At 43.4% G+C, this 16,810-nt stretch overlaps 1 protein-coding gene across 4 annotated transcripts in view; it reads right to left on the bottom strand.

The window, feature by feature from the left end:
• The window catches only part of PIEZO2 (piezo type mechanosensitive ion channel component 2), a gene marked incomplete at its 5' end in the record, with an annotated part of 454,715 nt that extends 438,313 nt beyond the window's left edge, over window positions 1-16,402 (bottom strand). For all 4 annotated transcript variants that reach the window (XM_080822189.1, XM_080822187.1, XM_080822188.1 and 1 more), the window contains one exon: window positions 16,339-16,402. In XM_080822189.1, coding sequence (XP_080678315.1) covers window positions 16,339-16,402 — 64 coding nt within the window. The remainder of the gene's footprint in view (window positions 1-16,338) is intronic.
• Between the last annotated feature and the right edge of the window lie 408 nt (window positions 16,403-16,810).

Genomic DNA, 16,810 nt, shown 5'->3' on the forward strand with positions numbered 1-16,810 from the left:
ATTTCAACTTGTCTTCATCTTATCACTAAGGAGGAGTTAAGCCAAGTGTCAATCCTTGTCTGATTAACCCCACAGTCCTGGTTCTTCCCTTGCCTGTCAACCCTGCTAGAAAAATCCTGGAAGGCCACAGGGGAAGGGAGAGGGAAGAGAAGGTGAGGAAGCAGTTCTTACTGAAGGCAGGCAAGCTCTGTGGGGAGGGGGCAGCTTGTCTGGGCATGGTCCGTTTTTGCCTAGGACAGCTCTAAGTGGAAACCCTGTGATTCTGAGAGTCTAGAAACTTGTTGAAAACTCTGCTCGAGGAGAGACAGCCATATTTTGTGTTTATGTAGCTGCATGTCAGACCAAGCTCTATGACACTCCAGAGAAAAAATGGCGCAAGGGAAAGAATACATGCTCGTCCTGGACTCATGAAAGAAAGACTATCAAGAAGACAAGAGCTGCGATACTCACTGAAGGGCATGTTCAGGAAGCAACTGTGATTTAATTAGTTTGACTAGAAAGACACACCCAAGAATGAGTGCATCCATGACAATGGCCTTTCCTGAACACCTAATAGCTTATTGCCAGCACAGGAAACAGGAACCTTAGGAGCCCACATACCTCCTGCTGCAGGCAGTGGGGGGTAGGGGTACACAGCAATACAGTGAGAACTGCAGCCTGGGGTCAGCCCTGAGCTCCACACAGCACAGATGACCTGTAAACCTCTTAGAGGTATCCCTCCCTGTGTTGTTTATTATTTAAGGAAAAAGAAGAAAGTGGGTGACCAAAAAATAAATAAATAAATAAAAACCTTCTCTTATGTTTTCATTGAGCATCAAGAAGAAATGCCAATAACTGAGCTAGAAATACATGGGTGGGGAGGTCTATATGGTAATAGAGAACTTGAAGATTTTCAAAAATTGCCAAACTCCTCTTGGGCAATTGCCAAAAAAGAAACCTAGAAAGCAATAAAGTCAAAAGGGATAGAAAGAGATGAATCAGCACAAAAACCAGCCGTGAGTTTTCTTTGACATTGGAGTAAACAAAGGCCAATGCTATTTTAAGACAGGAAAGACTGGGCACATTATGAAACAGCCTTGGATTACTGTAATATTTGAATGTCTTCTGGGAAATGTATAAGGGGAGAAGGGCGAGAAAAATTGGTTGAAATCAGAATAAAGAATAGTGAAAGAAACAGAGTCACCAAGGACTATTAAAATCACATTTCAAATACATTCTTTTTAATAAAATACATTTTCAGCATATTCAAATTTATAAAAAATGATTCTAGTGTGGCATGTACCTGCAAAGATATTCTAAACAGAGTTTGAATAGCATGCTGTCCCTCTCTGGTAGACCAGCACTACATTTTTTTTTTTTTTAACTTTAAAAAACTTTTATCCTAAAATAACTTGGGGTTGAAATTAGAGTTGCAAAATTAACTCAGAAAATTCCCATGATTACTCCAACCAGCTTCTCAACGTCCTGCATAACCTCAGTAGAATTCTCAAAATTGAAAAATTAAGTTTGGTACAATACTCTTAACTCAACTGTCAATTTTATTTGGATTTCACCAGATTACCATTAACATACTTCTTCCATTCCAGGGACCCCAATCCAGGATATCACGATGCATTTAGTTTCCTGTTTTCTTTGTCTTTTCCACTCTATTCCCTAGTCTCTCCTGTCTTTCATGATTGTGATGTTTTGGAACAGCCAGAACTACATTTAAAATGTACTTTCTGGGGCTATATCTAATATGCAAATCTGAGTATTGGAACAGATAACTGATCAGGGTCATAAGAATAAGATAATCCCTGCTTTGTTCCCTTCTAGGTAGTAACTTCGGGTGGTCACCATTATTCTAAAGATAATTGCTCAAAATATTTTGATATCCAATTTAACAAATGCCTTGGGGGTTTGTGCCACATCCCTTCTGATTAAGCTCCATGATGTTGCATGTCAAGGGTGGTTTTAATGTGTGTACATAGCCCAAGGTGTGCTTGGGGTGGGGGTGTTGAGCAATGCCAGTGGGGGGCCTAGTACAGTCCAACTGTGCGGCAATGCAACAGCAAGAATGAGGACACTGAACGTTATTGCTAAAGAGGTTTGTGGTCATTGATGATAAATTTCAGGGAGCTGGAGTTTTCTGGAAAATATTGGCTCCCCAAAAACAAATCTTATTTTACAACTCTACATCTTCCCATAGCCTTATAATCTGACCTTTAACTGTCTCTCCTGCCTGACAATCACCCACCAGCCACCAGTGAGGGAGTGCTACGGCGGAGTGTCAAGCCTGGTTCCAGCTAGGAAGGCTTCAAGGCTATCAGCTATCCTGACTTCAGGACCCAAGGCCAACAAGAGTCAGGATTCTGTGGGCCGGGCTAATTCAAAAGACTTTTAAAACTGGAAGTCTCAAAAGAGTGAGAGAGGAGAAGGAGTAGATAGAGGCTTTGAAGTGTGGGAAGCTCATACCCCCACAGTGTCCCCACAGCCAGGAGAGAGCAGTGCCCCTACAGGGTACACTCCACCCCGAGCCTGAGCTGGGACTCTTACCTACACACACCTGAGGTTTTGTGCCCCCACCCCCACCCCGCCACGGCACCTTGTCCTTGTCTGTATAACAGAATGGCCCAGCTAAAATCTCATGAGGTCTACAATGTCACTGACATGCTACATTTTGATAAATTCAATATTTTGCTCAAAAATAAATAATTTCCTGGTTCAAATGTTGTTATATAATTCCAGGTCTCTACCATTTCATTTAGCTTCAGCTAATAACTCCACATGTTTAGGTTTTCCTTACGGGCATGTCTGACCATAAACAATGGGTGGCAAAATTCCTTTGGTTCCGCAAAGCTGCACACAGCTGATTCTCAACCAGATTTGATCACACATTTTGTTGTTCTTTATTATCATCCCCAATAATGATGCATGTGTGATTCTGTGCTGGGAGCAGGGCTGGAGAGTCATAGAGATGTGAGGATTACAAAAACCTAAACTCTCCTCCATACCAGCTCTTATGAAAAACCCTCAAATACCCGCCACAACCCCAAATTATTTTCCTCTCCTTTCCTAACATTTCTTTGAGATCAAGTGTGAAACGATTTACGTGTGACAGTTACGAAGGGCCCAGAACAATTCAGATGTAAAAATTCTGGTGTGTTGGTTAAAAAAGCAATGCTTTACAGTCATGTCTTCTAATATTGAAGAAAAAAACATTACATGCAGAAATTTTACAGTGAGGACCATGAAAATACTTCTCAGGTTTGAGCACCTCATATTCTAGATGATGTAATTGAGGAATAGTGAGTTTCTATGACTTGGCAAAGTCGCATAGCTCATTACAAATAAGGTCAAGACTCATTCATGAGACTTTCAGACCAGGGCCCTTTCCAAAACACTTGCAGTGCAGACCATCCAGCAGGGGCACGTCCTTCTGTGGCGATGCCAAAGAGGAAGGCTGCTAGGAGGCAGGTAGAGTCTGGGGAATGCAAAAGGAGAAAAGAAATGGCAGGAGCAGGAACCACTCAAGGCTGCGCAGATCTATAATTCATTTCCATGGAGCTCTGGTTCAAAATTATCAGCTTGTTAAGGTTCGACACTCTTCCTCCTTCCTGCACCTGTGGCCAAAACTGCTAACAGAGTGGATTTGACCACAGCAGAAAACAGATCGATTTGTGTGGTTCCAGGAGAGCTGAAAAACATTTTAAAAAATCATATGCACTTCAAGGATGATGCTCCGGGCAAGCTTTACCACTATCAAATGCATTTCTCCTTCTCTAGTCGCTGCAGAGCAAGTAAAATTTATTCATCCCTATGTTGATCAAATTCATGTTTTGAAAGTCACAGGGCATGGAAGTTAGACTTGTGAATTTTATCTTCAAACACAGAAAACTCAATGGCTAGGAGATGCTCGACCTAACAGAATTTTCCCATGTCTGAGATATTCAAGAGAAAATGTTCAGCCTGTGAATTTCCTTAACTAATCAATTAGCAAATATTTCTTCAGTATTCACTGAATGCTTTAGCCCTCGCCAGACAGCCAAAGTATAGTGACTGGACACAACTCCGCAGCAAAAAAACCCCTCTAATTCAAAAAATATATATATTTTAGGGGTGCCTGGGTGGCTCAGTCAGTTAAACTTCTGCCTTCAGCTCGGGTCATGATCCCAGGGTCCTGGGATTGAGCCCATCATCAGGTTCCCTGCTCAGCAGGACCCTGCATCTCCCTCTCCTCCCTGCTTGTGCACTCTCTTGCTAACTCTGTCACTGTATCTCTCTTTCTCAAATAAATAAATAAAATCTTCAAAAATAAATAAATAAATATAAATGTGTGTGTGTCTGTGTATTTTAAATACCTATTATGCATTAGGCAGTAAGTGAGTGCTAAGGAGATCAAGAAGGATTACACCAGTCCCTGAACTTACAGATACATGGAAGGGAGGAGAACAATCACACAACTAAGTACAAAACTCTGTGACAATATGAACCAAGGGCCAGGTAAACACAGAGGGAACACTTCATTCTGCCTGGGAAGGAGAGTTGAAGAAGGGGAGACGATCTCACAGATGTCACATTGTTCCAAAGGTCACAATAAACAATGACGCAGAGCCTTCCAGCATATATGATAGGGGAAATGGGAGGGAGTACATGGGGATCAGATAAACAGTCCTCAACTTCCAACAGGTCTCATTCCAAAGCTTCTTTGGAAGTTGACTGGAACTCCAAATCATCTGTGCATTGAAACTATGTTGCTCCTCATGTGCAGATCCTTAAACCTGCCTTTGACTAATAGCAATGCCTGATTTCTGAGGCTGAAACTAATCCTCAGACCTAGGATTTACTGAGTGTTTACTATGTGTCATGCCCCGCACCAAGAATTTGGGTGGCAAAAGCACTGTCATCTAAGCCTTGCAACAGTGCTTGGAGCTAGGTCATATTACTATCAACTCATTTTTCAGACGAAACTTTTCAGAAGAACAAAGGGGTTAAACAGCTTGATTAAGGTCACATAGTTAGTATGACAGGCCAAGATCTGTACCTAAATGACTTGACTTTAGAGCTGGGGTACTTAATCAAAACAGGTTCCCCTTGGATGTCAGAAACCAGATAATAGGGGCACCTGGGTGGCTCAGTGGGTTAAAGCCTCTGCTTTGGGCTCAGGTGATGATCTCAGGGTCCTGGGATTGAGCCCTGCTTCAGGCTCTCTGCTCAGCGGGAAGCTGCTTCTCCCGCCCCACCCCCGCCCCGCCTGCCTCTGCCTACTTCTGAACTCTGTCTGTCAAATAAATAGATAAAATCTTAAAAAAAAAAAAGTTCACCATCTTTAATTTAAAAAAAGAAAGAAAGAAAGAAAAAACCAGATAATACAAATAAAAGGAGGGGGGAAGGATTTTTGTGTTCTGTTTTCCTTGTGCTTTAGATATTGGAATACATCCTGGTAAGCCCAGGGGTATTATGGCTCCTTTTAAAAAAAAAAAAGATCCCTAGGATCTACACCATGCCTACATCCAACAATGAACAACGATGTCTCCCCAAATCAGTTAAAATTTCCACTCCATCCTAACTAGGTGAAAAAAGGAAAATAAGCTATTTGAACTAACATATTACCATGTGAATGACAGACAGTCATCTAATCTTTCCACAAATATTTACACTTTAAATGAAGATATTTATTGGCCAAAAATAAGGTGAGGAAAGTAAAATGGAAGTGTGGTTGGCAGGTAGAGGCTCCTACATCCAGGAGACCTCGTCTGCTATTCTGAGTTAAGAGTAGTTAGGGCTTTTCTCAGCATCAATTACATTCCAGCCTTCACTCAGCCAAATCAGGCAAACCATGGCTGCCATTCCACCCGCAATACAGTGCTTGGCCATCAGCCCAGAAAGTTTGTATTCTCATCCTGGGAGCAAGATTCTTTTTTTCTAGTTGATAGATGGCCCTTTTGGCCACTTCTTAACAAGTCCTTCATTCAGGGTTCTGAGTCTGTAAACTGGCTCAGGCCTGGGAGATGATTGAGGGGCCCTGCCTCTGGATTGGGGATTCAAGTCAGACTTTGGTTCATTTGAACTACAACTCATCTGTGTATACAGATCAAGTCAGAATTTAGTACACTGCCTATGTGTTTCTTCTAGGGACAACAAGAACAACAAGCCAAAAGTCAAGTTCTCTTCAAGTCAGACTATCCTGATTACTGCTTTGATTCCACTGTCTATTACGGTAACCACACCCACCTTGGCTTGGGCAATTAAGTGGGCCATTTGGTGCCTGGGACCCAAATATCCCCATTGTATTTAAGGATCCCCGGTCAATGGTAGCAGTTTCTACTGTAATATTTGACCTACAGGGAAGAGCAACCACAGAACTCTTTGAGAATTTTGAGTGTCTCCTCACAAATTTATTTCTCAGTTGTGGAGAACCCATGTGTCCTCTGGACCAGGTGCATGAGCTGGTCTTACATGATAAATTCACTCTACCATTCCAATCTCCCTAAGCCTTTGGATCTCTTCACTATAGTGTACCAAACCAAGTCTGGCATTACAACTTCACTTAGCGTAGGTCACCTTTTTGTCCCTGTCCCAGACAACCAATCAACCACATAAACAGAGCCCTTTCTAACCCCTAGAGAAACAACACTGAATCCAGAATGTCTTCTTAGTGGTTCCATCAATAAATTTGGCCAGATCTAACCTTATGTTTCTTCTTTATATTATCCTATACCCTTAAGCTCCCATTCCTACATATGTTCTTCAAACTTCTGTCTGTATAAATTGGAAAACTCAGTTCTTTTGGATTTTCGTAGATCACACTTTGTACTTCACCTTGAAGAGCATGCTGGAACCTGAGTCTAGTTATAGGTCTGGAAACAAAGTGGAGATGGCAGACAAATCAGCAGTGTCTGCAAGAGGAGAAAGAGACCGATATTTGATCTTCATTCTCTCCTTCTCTATGACTGTAACAGAACCATCTTCCCCCATTGTTAGCTGAGCTCATTACCAGCCAAACTAAAGACATTTCCCAGATTTACTTGAAGTGGGGTTGGTAAATAATATTATTAAACTCAAGCTAATGGGATCTGAACAGAAGCGATTCATGCATTTTGAAGAAGTGTCCCTCTGTGTTTATTTCCTCCATCCTTCAACTTGATGTAAACATGGGAACAGACTACCTTCAACCCCAGGGATGACTGCAACACCTGCAAGGTAGCAATGATGATTTCCCCATGTAACATCATAGAGCGTAGTTAAATATCTTCTTTCAATCACCTACATCTTGACTATCATGTGACAGATATAAAGTTTATCTTACCTAAACTTCGTTAGCCTGAGTAACCTGTATTTTAAAAAAGGACTTGCAAAGAATAAAATTGTCTTTGATTGAAACTGGCTGAAAGGGTCACCTATCCACTGGAGAAAAGAATCTACTTGCCCCCAGGAGAAGAATACAGATTTCGTGTGCTGATAACCAAGCACTCACTGTATGGAACAGAATGGCAAGAGTGGTTTGCCTGATTTGACTGGGGTGAGACTGGAATGTAACTGATGCTGACAAAAATCCCACGATCTCCAGAATCAATTCTGGAGAGCTTTGAGCAGGCAAAGTCACACCTGGCTCAGCACTTGGGAAGGACGGAAAGAGGCCAAGAGGCCAAGATGGAGGTCTGAGGTTCTTCAATACTACAGGACATGCAGAATGTGAATCCAAGACAACGCTTCTATTGAATGAGATGAAAGATTACAGACAAACCTAGAGGAACATCTATGAACAAGATATTTTATTTGCAAAGCTCTTGCACCTGAGGGTCAATGACACCAGCAGTATCATTGTAACTGTACAGGTCAAAGAGAGGAAGGAAATTCTGCACTGAGCTCATGAGAGCTGGCTATAGGGTGAAGATAAGAAGCTTGGTGTTGACCAAACCAAGTCTAAAGCAAGGAGGAGGCAGGGAATGAGCTAGAGAGTTCAGAGTTGGAAAAAATACAGGAGAATCCATCTGAGTTTGGGTAATAGAATAAATAACTCCTTAAGAGAGCAGTTAATGCACTAACAATGGAATTTTCAAAACAAGAAAAAAGAAATTTCCAATAACGTCAAAAACAATGAAATAGGAAGAAATTTAATGATGAAATACTAAGAAGATGAAAGATATCTATGCTGAAAATGACAAGATATTGATGAAAAAAATTAAAGGTGACACAGATAAATGGAATGGTATCCCATGTTCATGGACTGGAAGAATTAATATTGTTAAAACGTCAATACTGCCAAAAGCCATCTACAGATTCAATGCAATCCTTACTGAGATTCCAATAGCATTGTTTACAGAAGTAGGTAAAATAGTCCTAAGGTTTATAAGAAAGCAAAAAAGACCCTGAATAGACAAAGATATCTTGAGAAAGAACAAAGCAAGAGGCATCATGCTTCTTGATTTCAAGTTATACCAGAAAGATATAGTCATCAAAACAGCACGGTATTCGCATAAAAACACTCAAACAGATGAAGAGAACTGAATTGAGAGCTCAGATATAAACCCAAACACACACAGTCAACTAATATTTGATAAGGGAGCTAAGAATACTCAATGGAAAAAAGACAGTCTCTTTAATAAATGGTGTTGGAAAAACTGGATATTCACATATGAAAGAATGAAACTGAAGCCATATCTTATACCACTCACAGAAATTAAGTCAAAATGATTGAAGACTAAAAGACAAGACCTGAAGCCATGAAATTTCTGAAAGAAAACATAAGAACACATCTCCATGGCATGAGATTTGGTAATGAAATTTTGGATGTGGCACTTAAAGCATAAGGAACAAAACTAAATAAACAAGTGAAATTACATCAAACTAAAAAGTTTTGCACCGAAAAACAACAACAACTACAACAACAACAAAGTGAAATGACAACCTATTAATATCCAAAACATAAAAAGAACTCTACAACTCAACAGCAAAAAAATCAAACAACCCAATTAACAAATGGGAAAATAACCTGGATAGACATTTTTCCAAAGAAGATACACAAAAGGCCAATAGGTACATGAAAAGATGCTCAACATCACTAATCATGCAATTTAAAACTACATTGAGATAGCATCTCACACCCATTAGAATGGCCATCATTAAAAAGACAAGATAACAAATGCTAGCAGGGATGCGAAGAAAAGAGAACCCTTGTGCCTGTTGGTGGGATTGTAAAATGGTGTGGCCACCATGAAAAACAGCATGAAGGATCCTCAAAAAAAAAAAAAAAAATTAAAAATAGAAATACTATATTATCCAGCAACTCAGCTTCTGGGAATATATCTAATGATAATAAAAACACTAACTCAGGAAGATATTTGCACCCCCATTTTTATACCAGCTTTATTTACAGTAGCAAAGACATGGGAACAACCTAAGTGTCTATTGATGGATGAATGTATAAAGAAACATACATATACACACACCTACACACACAATGGAGTATTATTCAGCCATTAAAAAATGAGGAAATCCTATAATTTGCAACAATATGGATGGATCTCAAGGGCATTATGCTAAGTGAAATAAGTCAGAGAAATACAAAATAAATACTGTAACATTTCACTTATATGTGGAATCTAAAAAAAATAAAATAAAATAAAGGCAGGGGGTAGGAAACAGGGGAATTAGAGGAAGTTGGTCAAAGATACAGCCTTCCAGTTGTAAGATGTACAAGTATTAGAGATGTAATGGACAGCATGATGGCTACAGCTAACACTGCTGTGTGACATACAGCAAAGGTGTTAAGAGAAGAAATTCTGAGTTCCCATCATGAGAATTCTTCTCCTTCATTCTTTTCTTTTTTCTGCTCATTTTATGGTATCTATATGAGAAGACGGATGTTAGCTGAACCTCCTGTGGTGATCACATATATTGTGATATATGTAAGTTGAGCCATCATGCTGTGTGCCCTTCATTTATACAAGGACGTTTGTCAGTTATTTCTCAATAAAATTGGAAAATAAAAATAAAATAAAAATAAAAGGAGAGAGCAAAGTCTTAGCAACACCTTCACCCCCAGATGACTAGTGAAATTGTAACAGAAAGCAGAAACTAACCACATTGATAGATACAAAAGATCCATTCTTCTTTATAAAATGTATCTAAAATTTGGAATTCACATACCAAAATGTTTAAATATGTCCATCCATAATATCCTCGTTGAAGGCAAAATTGTGCCTACAAGTTCAGCAAAGAAGATCATTCAAAAGTGACAATCGGAAAACTTCACCATCCTGATACGACAAAATGAAGCAAACAAAAAAATGTATATTCTGCAGGAGACTTTAAATGTATTTTTTTTAAGATTTTATTTATTTATTTGACAAAGAGAGATTACAAGTAGGCAGAGAGGCGGGCAGAGAGAAAGGGGGAAGCAGGGTCCCCGCTGAGCAGAGAGCCCGATGTGGGACTCAATCCCAGGACCCTGAGATCATGACCTGAGTTGAAGGCAGAGACTTAACCCACTGAGCCACCCAGGCGCCCCTTGAAATGCATTTTTAATGACTATTACATGCAGTTTTTCAAAAATCTACCAATAAACAGAAAAGATACAAAAAAATTTCTTATCACTCTTAAATTTTAAAAACGATTTAGCTAAATAGGCCATGCCCATTAGATAATCATTGGGGAGGTCACAATTATGAAATTGTCAAAAACATCTAATGTGCTCTTTCCAAAGATCCTGAGTATATATCCTTCTTGATCCTGCCATGTCCTGATGGGTGTGAAAGGCCAAGTGGAGGATCTGGTGAATGGGATAAGCCTCATATACGCTTATCTCTTACAGCCAAACATTTTGAAAATGTTTTCCAATACAGCTTTGTGTTTAGCCTCAATTCAATGATATACTTGTTTTATTGTGTATACCTGATTTCATGTCCTCAAAGCAACTGTTTAAATCTACAGTTCTTACAAAATTTAATTTTTTATATTATATACATTGTATCATCATATTCTTCTTAATTGATTGCTCTTAAATATCTAGGTGTGCCTGTAGTATTCTAAGTTCTCCTGAATATGGGAAAAGTTATAATATTATATCTTATTACTGTGCAACTTCATATACAATTATAGTAGCATAGGAACTAAAAGGAAAATGCCTGTGTAAAAGCAGATAAATAAGTGAAGTCATATTCAATAAATACCATGAAAGTGGTGGTACAGAGTCAGAAAGTCAGAAGTAAGCACTGTCAGCACAGGTGGAGGGAGACCCTATTATTTAACCAGAAGAACGCAACATGCATATATAGAATATCAAGCAAAACTGGTGTGAAAAATCCTGATAACTAAAAATTCTTCCACAACACACACACACACACACACACACACACACACACACACACACACTTTCCATGGTGTAATTTGGCCGTAGGAAGGTACAGAGTTGCTCTCGTGTGAATCCCACCTACTCATATCAGTATCCTTATGACCCATGTCACTACTGGTTAGTCTTAATTCTACCAAGACAAGCATCCCTGCTCTTCTGCTCATCTACATAAATGCAATAATAATACCTCTTTGAACACCTGCAGAGTGTTGGGCATTACACAAGGTGTGCACAGCACTATTTCCCACCTGCCCAAGGAAGGAGACATTAATAACTCCCTTTTACAGAAAGAAAAGAGAAGAAGCACAAACAACTCAATGATCCCATAGCAAAGGGCAGAGCGAGGATGTGAACGGAGATGTCTGAAACTGCCAAGTCACAACCCCTTTTCCCCAAAAGTGAGGTACAAAGCAGCCTGCTTATCAATGACTATGAACAAGCATATTTTCCCTGCAAAGCAACACAGCCCATGCCAAAGCCAGAGGCTGGACACACAGTTCCAGCTCCCACAACCCATGTAACAAAATGACCATGTCCATCTATGTTCATAAAATATTTTTTTAAAGATTTTATTATTTATTTATTTATTTATTTGAAGAGATCGCAAGTAGGCAGAGAGGCAGGCAGAGAGAGAGGGGGAAGCAGGCTCCCTGCTGAGCAGAGAGCCCAATGCGGGGCTCAATCCCAGGACCCTGAGATCATGACCTGAGCCGAAGACAGAGGCTTAACCCACTGAGCCACCCACGCACCCCTATAAAATATTTTATTTCAAAATTAAACTATCTATTTCTAATCCTTCCCACTATTACTTTTCTCCTTTCCAAAAATGATCAATAATATCTATCTACATAAGATTGAGAATGTGTAACAGAAAAGAAATAACTTTGAACACTGTTAATGCATCCTTCAACAGCTGAAACCTCCTTCCACCGAGAACTACAGCAGGGACAAGACAAAGGGGAGACCTCTGATGAGGCATCATCTATAATTCTTGGAGTGTATGTCAGTGTGATTTCAAAATAATACATGCCACATAGGGAGAAATGTATTATGCTGTAGAGGAAAAAAAATTATATTTAGATAGCTACACCCATACATATTTCAAAAGTAACACCATGGTTTTGCTCTAATTTTTATCCATTATCTCTAAAGGGAATTTTAGAAATTATTCCAGGATTTGCATAATTACACAAGTGTGATTTTTTTTTTTTTCCTCAGAGCACTAGTTGGTTGGTTGATTCTTTTTGTGTGCTTTATAGTCTCCTGTTCTGCTCGGTTCTCTCCTAAGCTCTGGCCACTTCATTTAAGGGAAGCAAAAGGTAGTGATGCCACTGTGATTCCGCTCTTCCTGGGCCAATCTGTCCTGTCTAAGCCAGCTCCCCTCCCCTGCCCTGAAAATGGTTAAGTTGCCTCTTTAGGCAATACCTTAGGAAACGCCAACCAGCACTGGAATGTATGGGTCAAGTGCATGTGAATTAAAATGTACAATTCCAGTTTTGACCCAGAAATAGACTCAAATCATATACTTAAAGATGGGTGGGACAGTACAGTCATGTTAAAAGAAAGAGTGTAAAAATATTTTTAAAGCACTCAACAAAGATCAGATAGTATTGTAATTATTAGAGATTTCATAATATATAAGATTTTTATCTGGCTTCCCCCCCCCTATGTAGTATTTGTAAGAAAAAAGTCAGAATGGCTACTCAATAATCATGAATAATTCTGGAAATCTTTAAAGTTCTCAGTTTCTGCTGATGTGGGAAAATCTGTCACTGGATATTCATTTGGGATGGTAAACAACCATTTTATATTAGATCGTAGATTTTATTTTGGGTTTAACGCTCAAGAGCCACAGAACACCTGCATTAAAGAGACCTGTTTCACTTCTCACTTCTCTGTGAACTTCTTTCCACAGGAAAAAAGAAAAACCTTAAGCATCTGTTTAAACACAATGACAGTTAATCTGAACATCTATCATTAGGCAAAATGACTAGAGCAGATCTGTACAGAAAAAATTTCAACATCAATGTTAGAGAAATGTTTTGTTTTGTTTTTAAATACACAAGCTTCTGCAAAGGCCTGGCTTTGAAGGTTGCCTTGCCCAGATATAAAAATAGAGGGCTAAAATGTAAAAATCGATTGTAATGGCAAACAGATCATTGCACTCTCCATGACCAGGATATTACAGAAACCTGAATATTTGTTTTAGTAGCACCGTGGGAGTGGGCAGACCTGAAAAACCCTCCAATAACCTTGAAAATAACCAGTTCTTGTTGAAAATTCAATGCCCAAAACAGGCGACACCAACCCAGTCCCTTTTTGTCCCTACAAGTACAAGGATCAGAAGGCGTCTGACAGTCGCTGGGGAGTGGGCTGTCTTTCCTAAGCAGCAGCCAACAAGTGAGGGGCTACTCGGGATCAGCCTCGGTCTTCCCAGGAGCTCTTGCTCTAGCTCTCTTGCAGGCAGGGGATGAGGTCCGAGGTCCTTGTGCTTCACATTTCCTTAGGTCGGCTTTCCACAAGGGTGGGGGAAGCAACAGGCTCCAGTCCGAGCTGGGGGCTTCCACCGCACCCACCCACTCACCCTCATACAGGTTAGCCTTCCTTTTGTTAGCCCGGAGGATGCGTGGGAACCCAGAAGCCTAAGCAGGAAAGGAAAGGCTGCCCAGGACTCTGGCTTTCCCTAAAGCTCTGGAGCAAGACGAGGGGCGGGCGGGTGCTAGCATCTGAGTCTCTGAAACCAGCTCTCCTTCCAGGAAGGTCCGGTCCCGCGAGCTAGCCACGGCGCGGGGTCTCACGCGGCGCCGAGGAACAAGTAAGAGGACGGGAGCCAGCGGCCCAGGGCCGTGCGGGTACCCGGTCCTCAGGCAGCGTTCCCGGCTCCACCCTGCACCCCTCGCAACCTTCGCGCTGCTCTGGAGTCTCCGGCTGGCGCCTCGGGCCTCGGAGCGCAGGACCTGGGAGTGCGGTGGTGCGCCCCTGCCCCTCTGGAGGGCAGAGCTCAGAGCAGTCCCACTGATGGACTTTGCGGTGTAGACCAGCAGGGATTAGACGGAATGACCCAGCCCGGGCCCCCGCAACCGCGGGGCATCCCGGGCTGCTGAGCTGGGTTCTGCCAGGGCCGAAGCTCAGGGCGAGGTGGGTGGCCAACAGCCGGTAATCCCTACTGTCACAACACTCAGCTCAGACTGGATAGAGCTGGCAGCAGGTAACCACCTGCCCAACTCTTCCAACTGTCTCCCCGAGCTGCAGCTACCCGGAGAGGAGGCGGGGAGAAGAAAGAGGCTAGGGTGGAGGAAGGAGTGGGATGGGGAGGTGGGGAGAGGGGACACCGCGGAGAGAGGAAGAGAGTGCCTTCTGACCCTCGTGCTACGCCCCAGGCCTCCTGCCCCGTCCGCACGGACAACCACAGATTGGCCCTCACACTGAAAGCCCCTTGTAAACTCCTGCACTGGCTTCCACTGGGCAAACAGTAAACGTGCCAGGCACGGTGCCAGGCGCTTCAGATACGCAAGACGATTCCCCAGACCGTACGTATGGAAGGCACCAGCACAATCCTGGCGCAGTTTTCCCCACGTCGCTCTCCCAAAGCCTTTTCCGTTTTGAAACTTAGGCAAACTGGTAGAGGGAGACGTCCACGTAAACTTCGTGCACACTGCGCTCCTCACCTCCAGGCATGGTTGTTAAGGATTGCAAAATGGTCCTGCCTCGAAACTCAAACGGCAAAGAAAGACCCCTCCCGCTGCCCAAGGACATTGTGTCTTCTCCGGGGACTATTTTAACCCTGAAAGCCTTCTCTGTCTTTCCGCGGAGGTTTCTGACAACTTAATACCCCACTACAAAATCCTCCCAAGTAGCTGGAATTAGACCCTCAAGAAACACTCTAGAGCCCCCCTGTCGATTACTTGCACAAATAAAACACCTGGCACAGGTATGATCTTGAGTCCTGAACCTCTAGCAAACTGCAGAAAGGTGGCTTTTTTCTGCGAAGGTCATGCTTTTTTGTAAAGGCAGCTGCTGCTTGGTAAGAGGTGTTCTGTTTTCTACCTCTGGTGGGGTAAGCGATAAGTAAGGCGCTGTCAGTCTTTCCTAGAAGTGGGATTCAGTGTAACAGGCACCTTCTATTAGAAGAACACCTCAGAAACTCTCACTCTAGGCAGGATGCCAGTCTTTAGACCCGACACCCAGTTGCTTTTAACGACCAGCCGGCCCTGCAGAAATAGTGAGATCGACTAAGAGTCGAAGACCCTCCCTTCAGGCCTTCGCTTAACCCTCAGCGGTCCCAGGAGTCCCAGTTCGGCTCTCTAGCCCTTTAAAGATCTGTAAGGGCGGGCGCCTAGACGGCGGAGCTGCGTCTTGGTCCTCTATGGCCCCAGCATCCAGAGCTTTTGTTGTACGGGCTTTTGAGGAATAAAAGAAAGTGAGCAACGCGAGGGTACTGTTTCCCTGCACCTTCTAACTTCTTCTCTTTTCAGAACGGCCAGAGCCCTTTCCTTCTTCCCTCACAATTGCTGGGATACGGGGTGGGGGCGAAATAGCTTCGGTACCTTCTGGATACACCAGATGCTTTGCGTCTGCGGACGCGGGCGCAGGGGGACTCTGGTTCGATGCTGCGCTGTACCTGGGAAGGCAGTCTACAACCGCCTTCCAGGCAGATTGGCTTTTCCTCGTGCTCAAGTCAATACCCTACGGAAGAAATTCCACGTGTAACTAAGTTCAACACAAGAGTCTTGAGAACGTGCCAAACCTGGCAGTCAGAACCCTGGACCGTTCTGCGAGACCCCGGTCGTGCGCCCCGGCGCGGGAAGTGAGGGAGCCCAGCTGTGGCACTGGGCGACAGCACGCGTCTGACTCCGCTGGTACAGGAACAGAAGCGCGGTCTTCCCCCAACCGCGTTCCCGAACGCTACAGCCCTTAACTTAGGTTTGCTCGGTAGCCTGGGCCCCTCCCCAGGTGCCCCCTCTGGTCTCCCCAAGTAACCACGGCTAGCGGACCGCACTTACCTACTGCCAGGCAGATGGGGAGCAGCAGCCTGAAGATGAGCCCGCACACCACTTCCGAGGCCATCGCGTCGGCCCGGCGAGTCCAAGCACAGGGGAGAATTTCGAGGGTCCTTAAGACTGGGGCGTCAGGTCCATGTCCACCTAGGGCCTCGGGCGGCGGGCGGCTCGCAGCCGACCCAGCATCTCCTCGCAGAGGGCCGCCGCGCTGGCCGCCCCGAGGGCGCGCTCCCCGGGGTGTGGGCCGCCCCTCACCGGGCTCTCGCTCGCCCCTTGCAGGTCTCTCAGCCGCCCTTGGCCGGTCTCTCCGCGGCGCCTCGCCGGGCGCTCGGCCTCCCCTAACCAGGCTCTAGGTAGCCCCCTCGCCAAGCGCCCGACCCCCCCACGACCGGCCCATGAAGTGTGGAATCCCCAGTCCGGCGGCGGCGGCCTCTTCAGCAGGGAGCCGGGGCCAGAACCCTGCACGGGGCACTTC

Source organism: Martes martes (assembly GCF_963455335.1).
Source record: "Martes martes genome assembly, chromosome: 13".
NCBI classification, from domain to species: Eukaryota; Metazoa; Chordata; class Mammalia; order Carnivora; family Mustelidae; genus Martes; species Martes martes.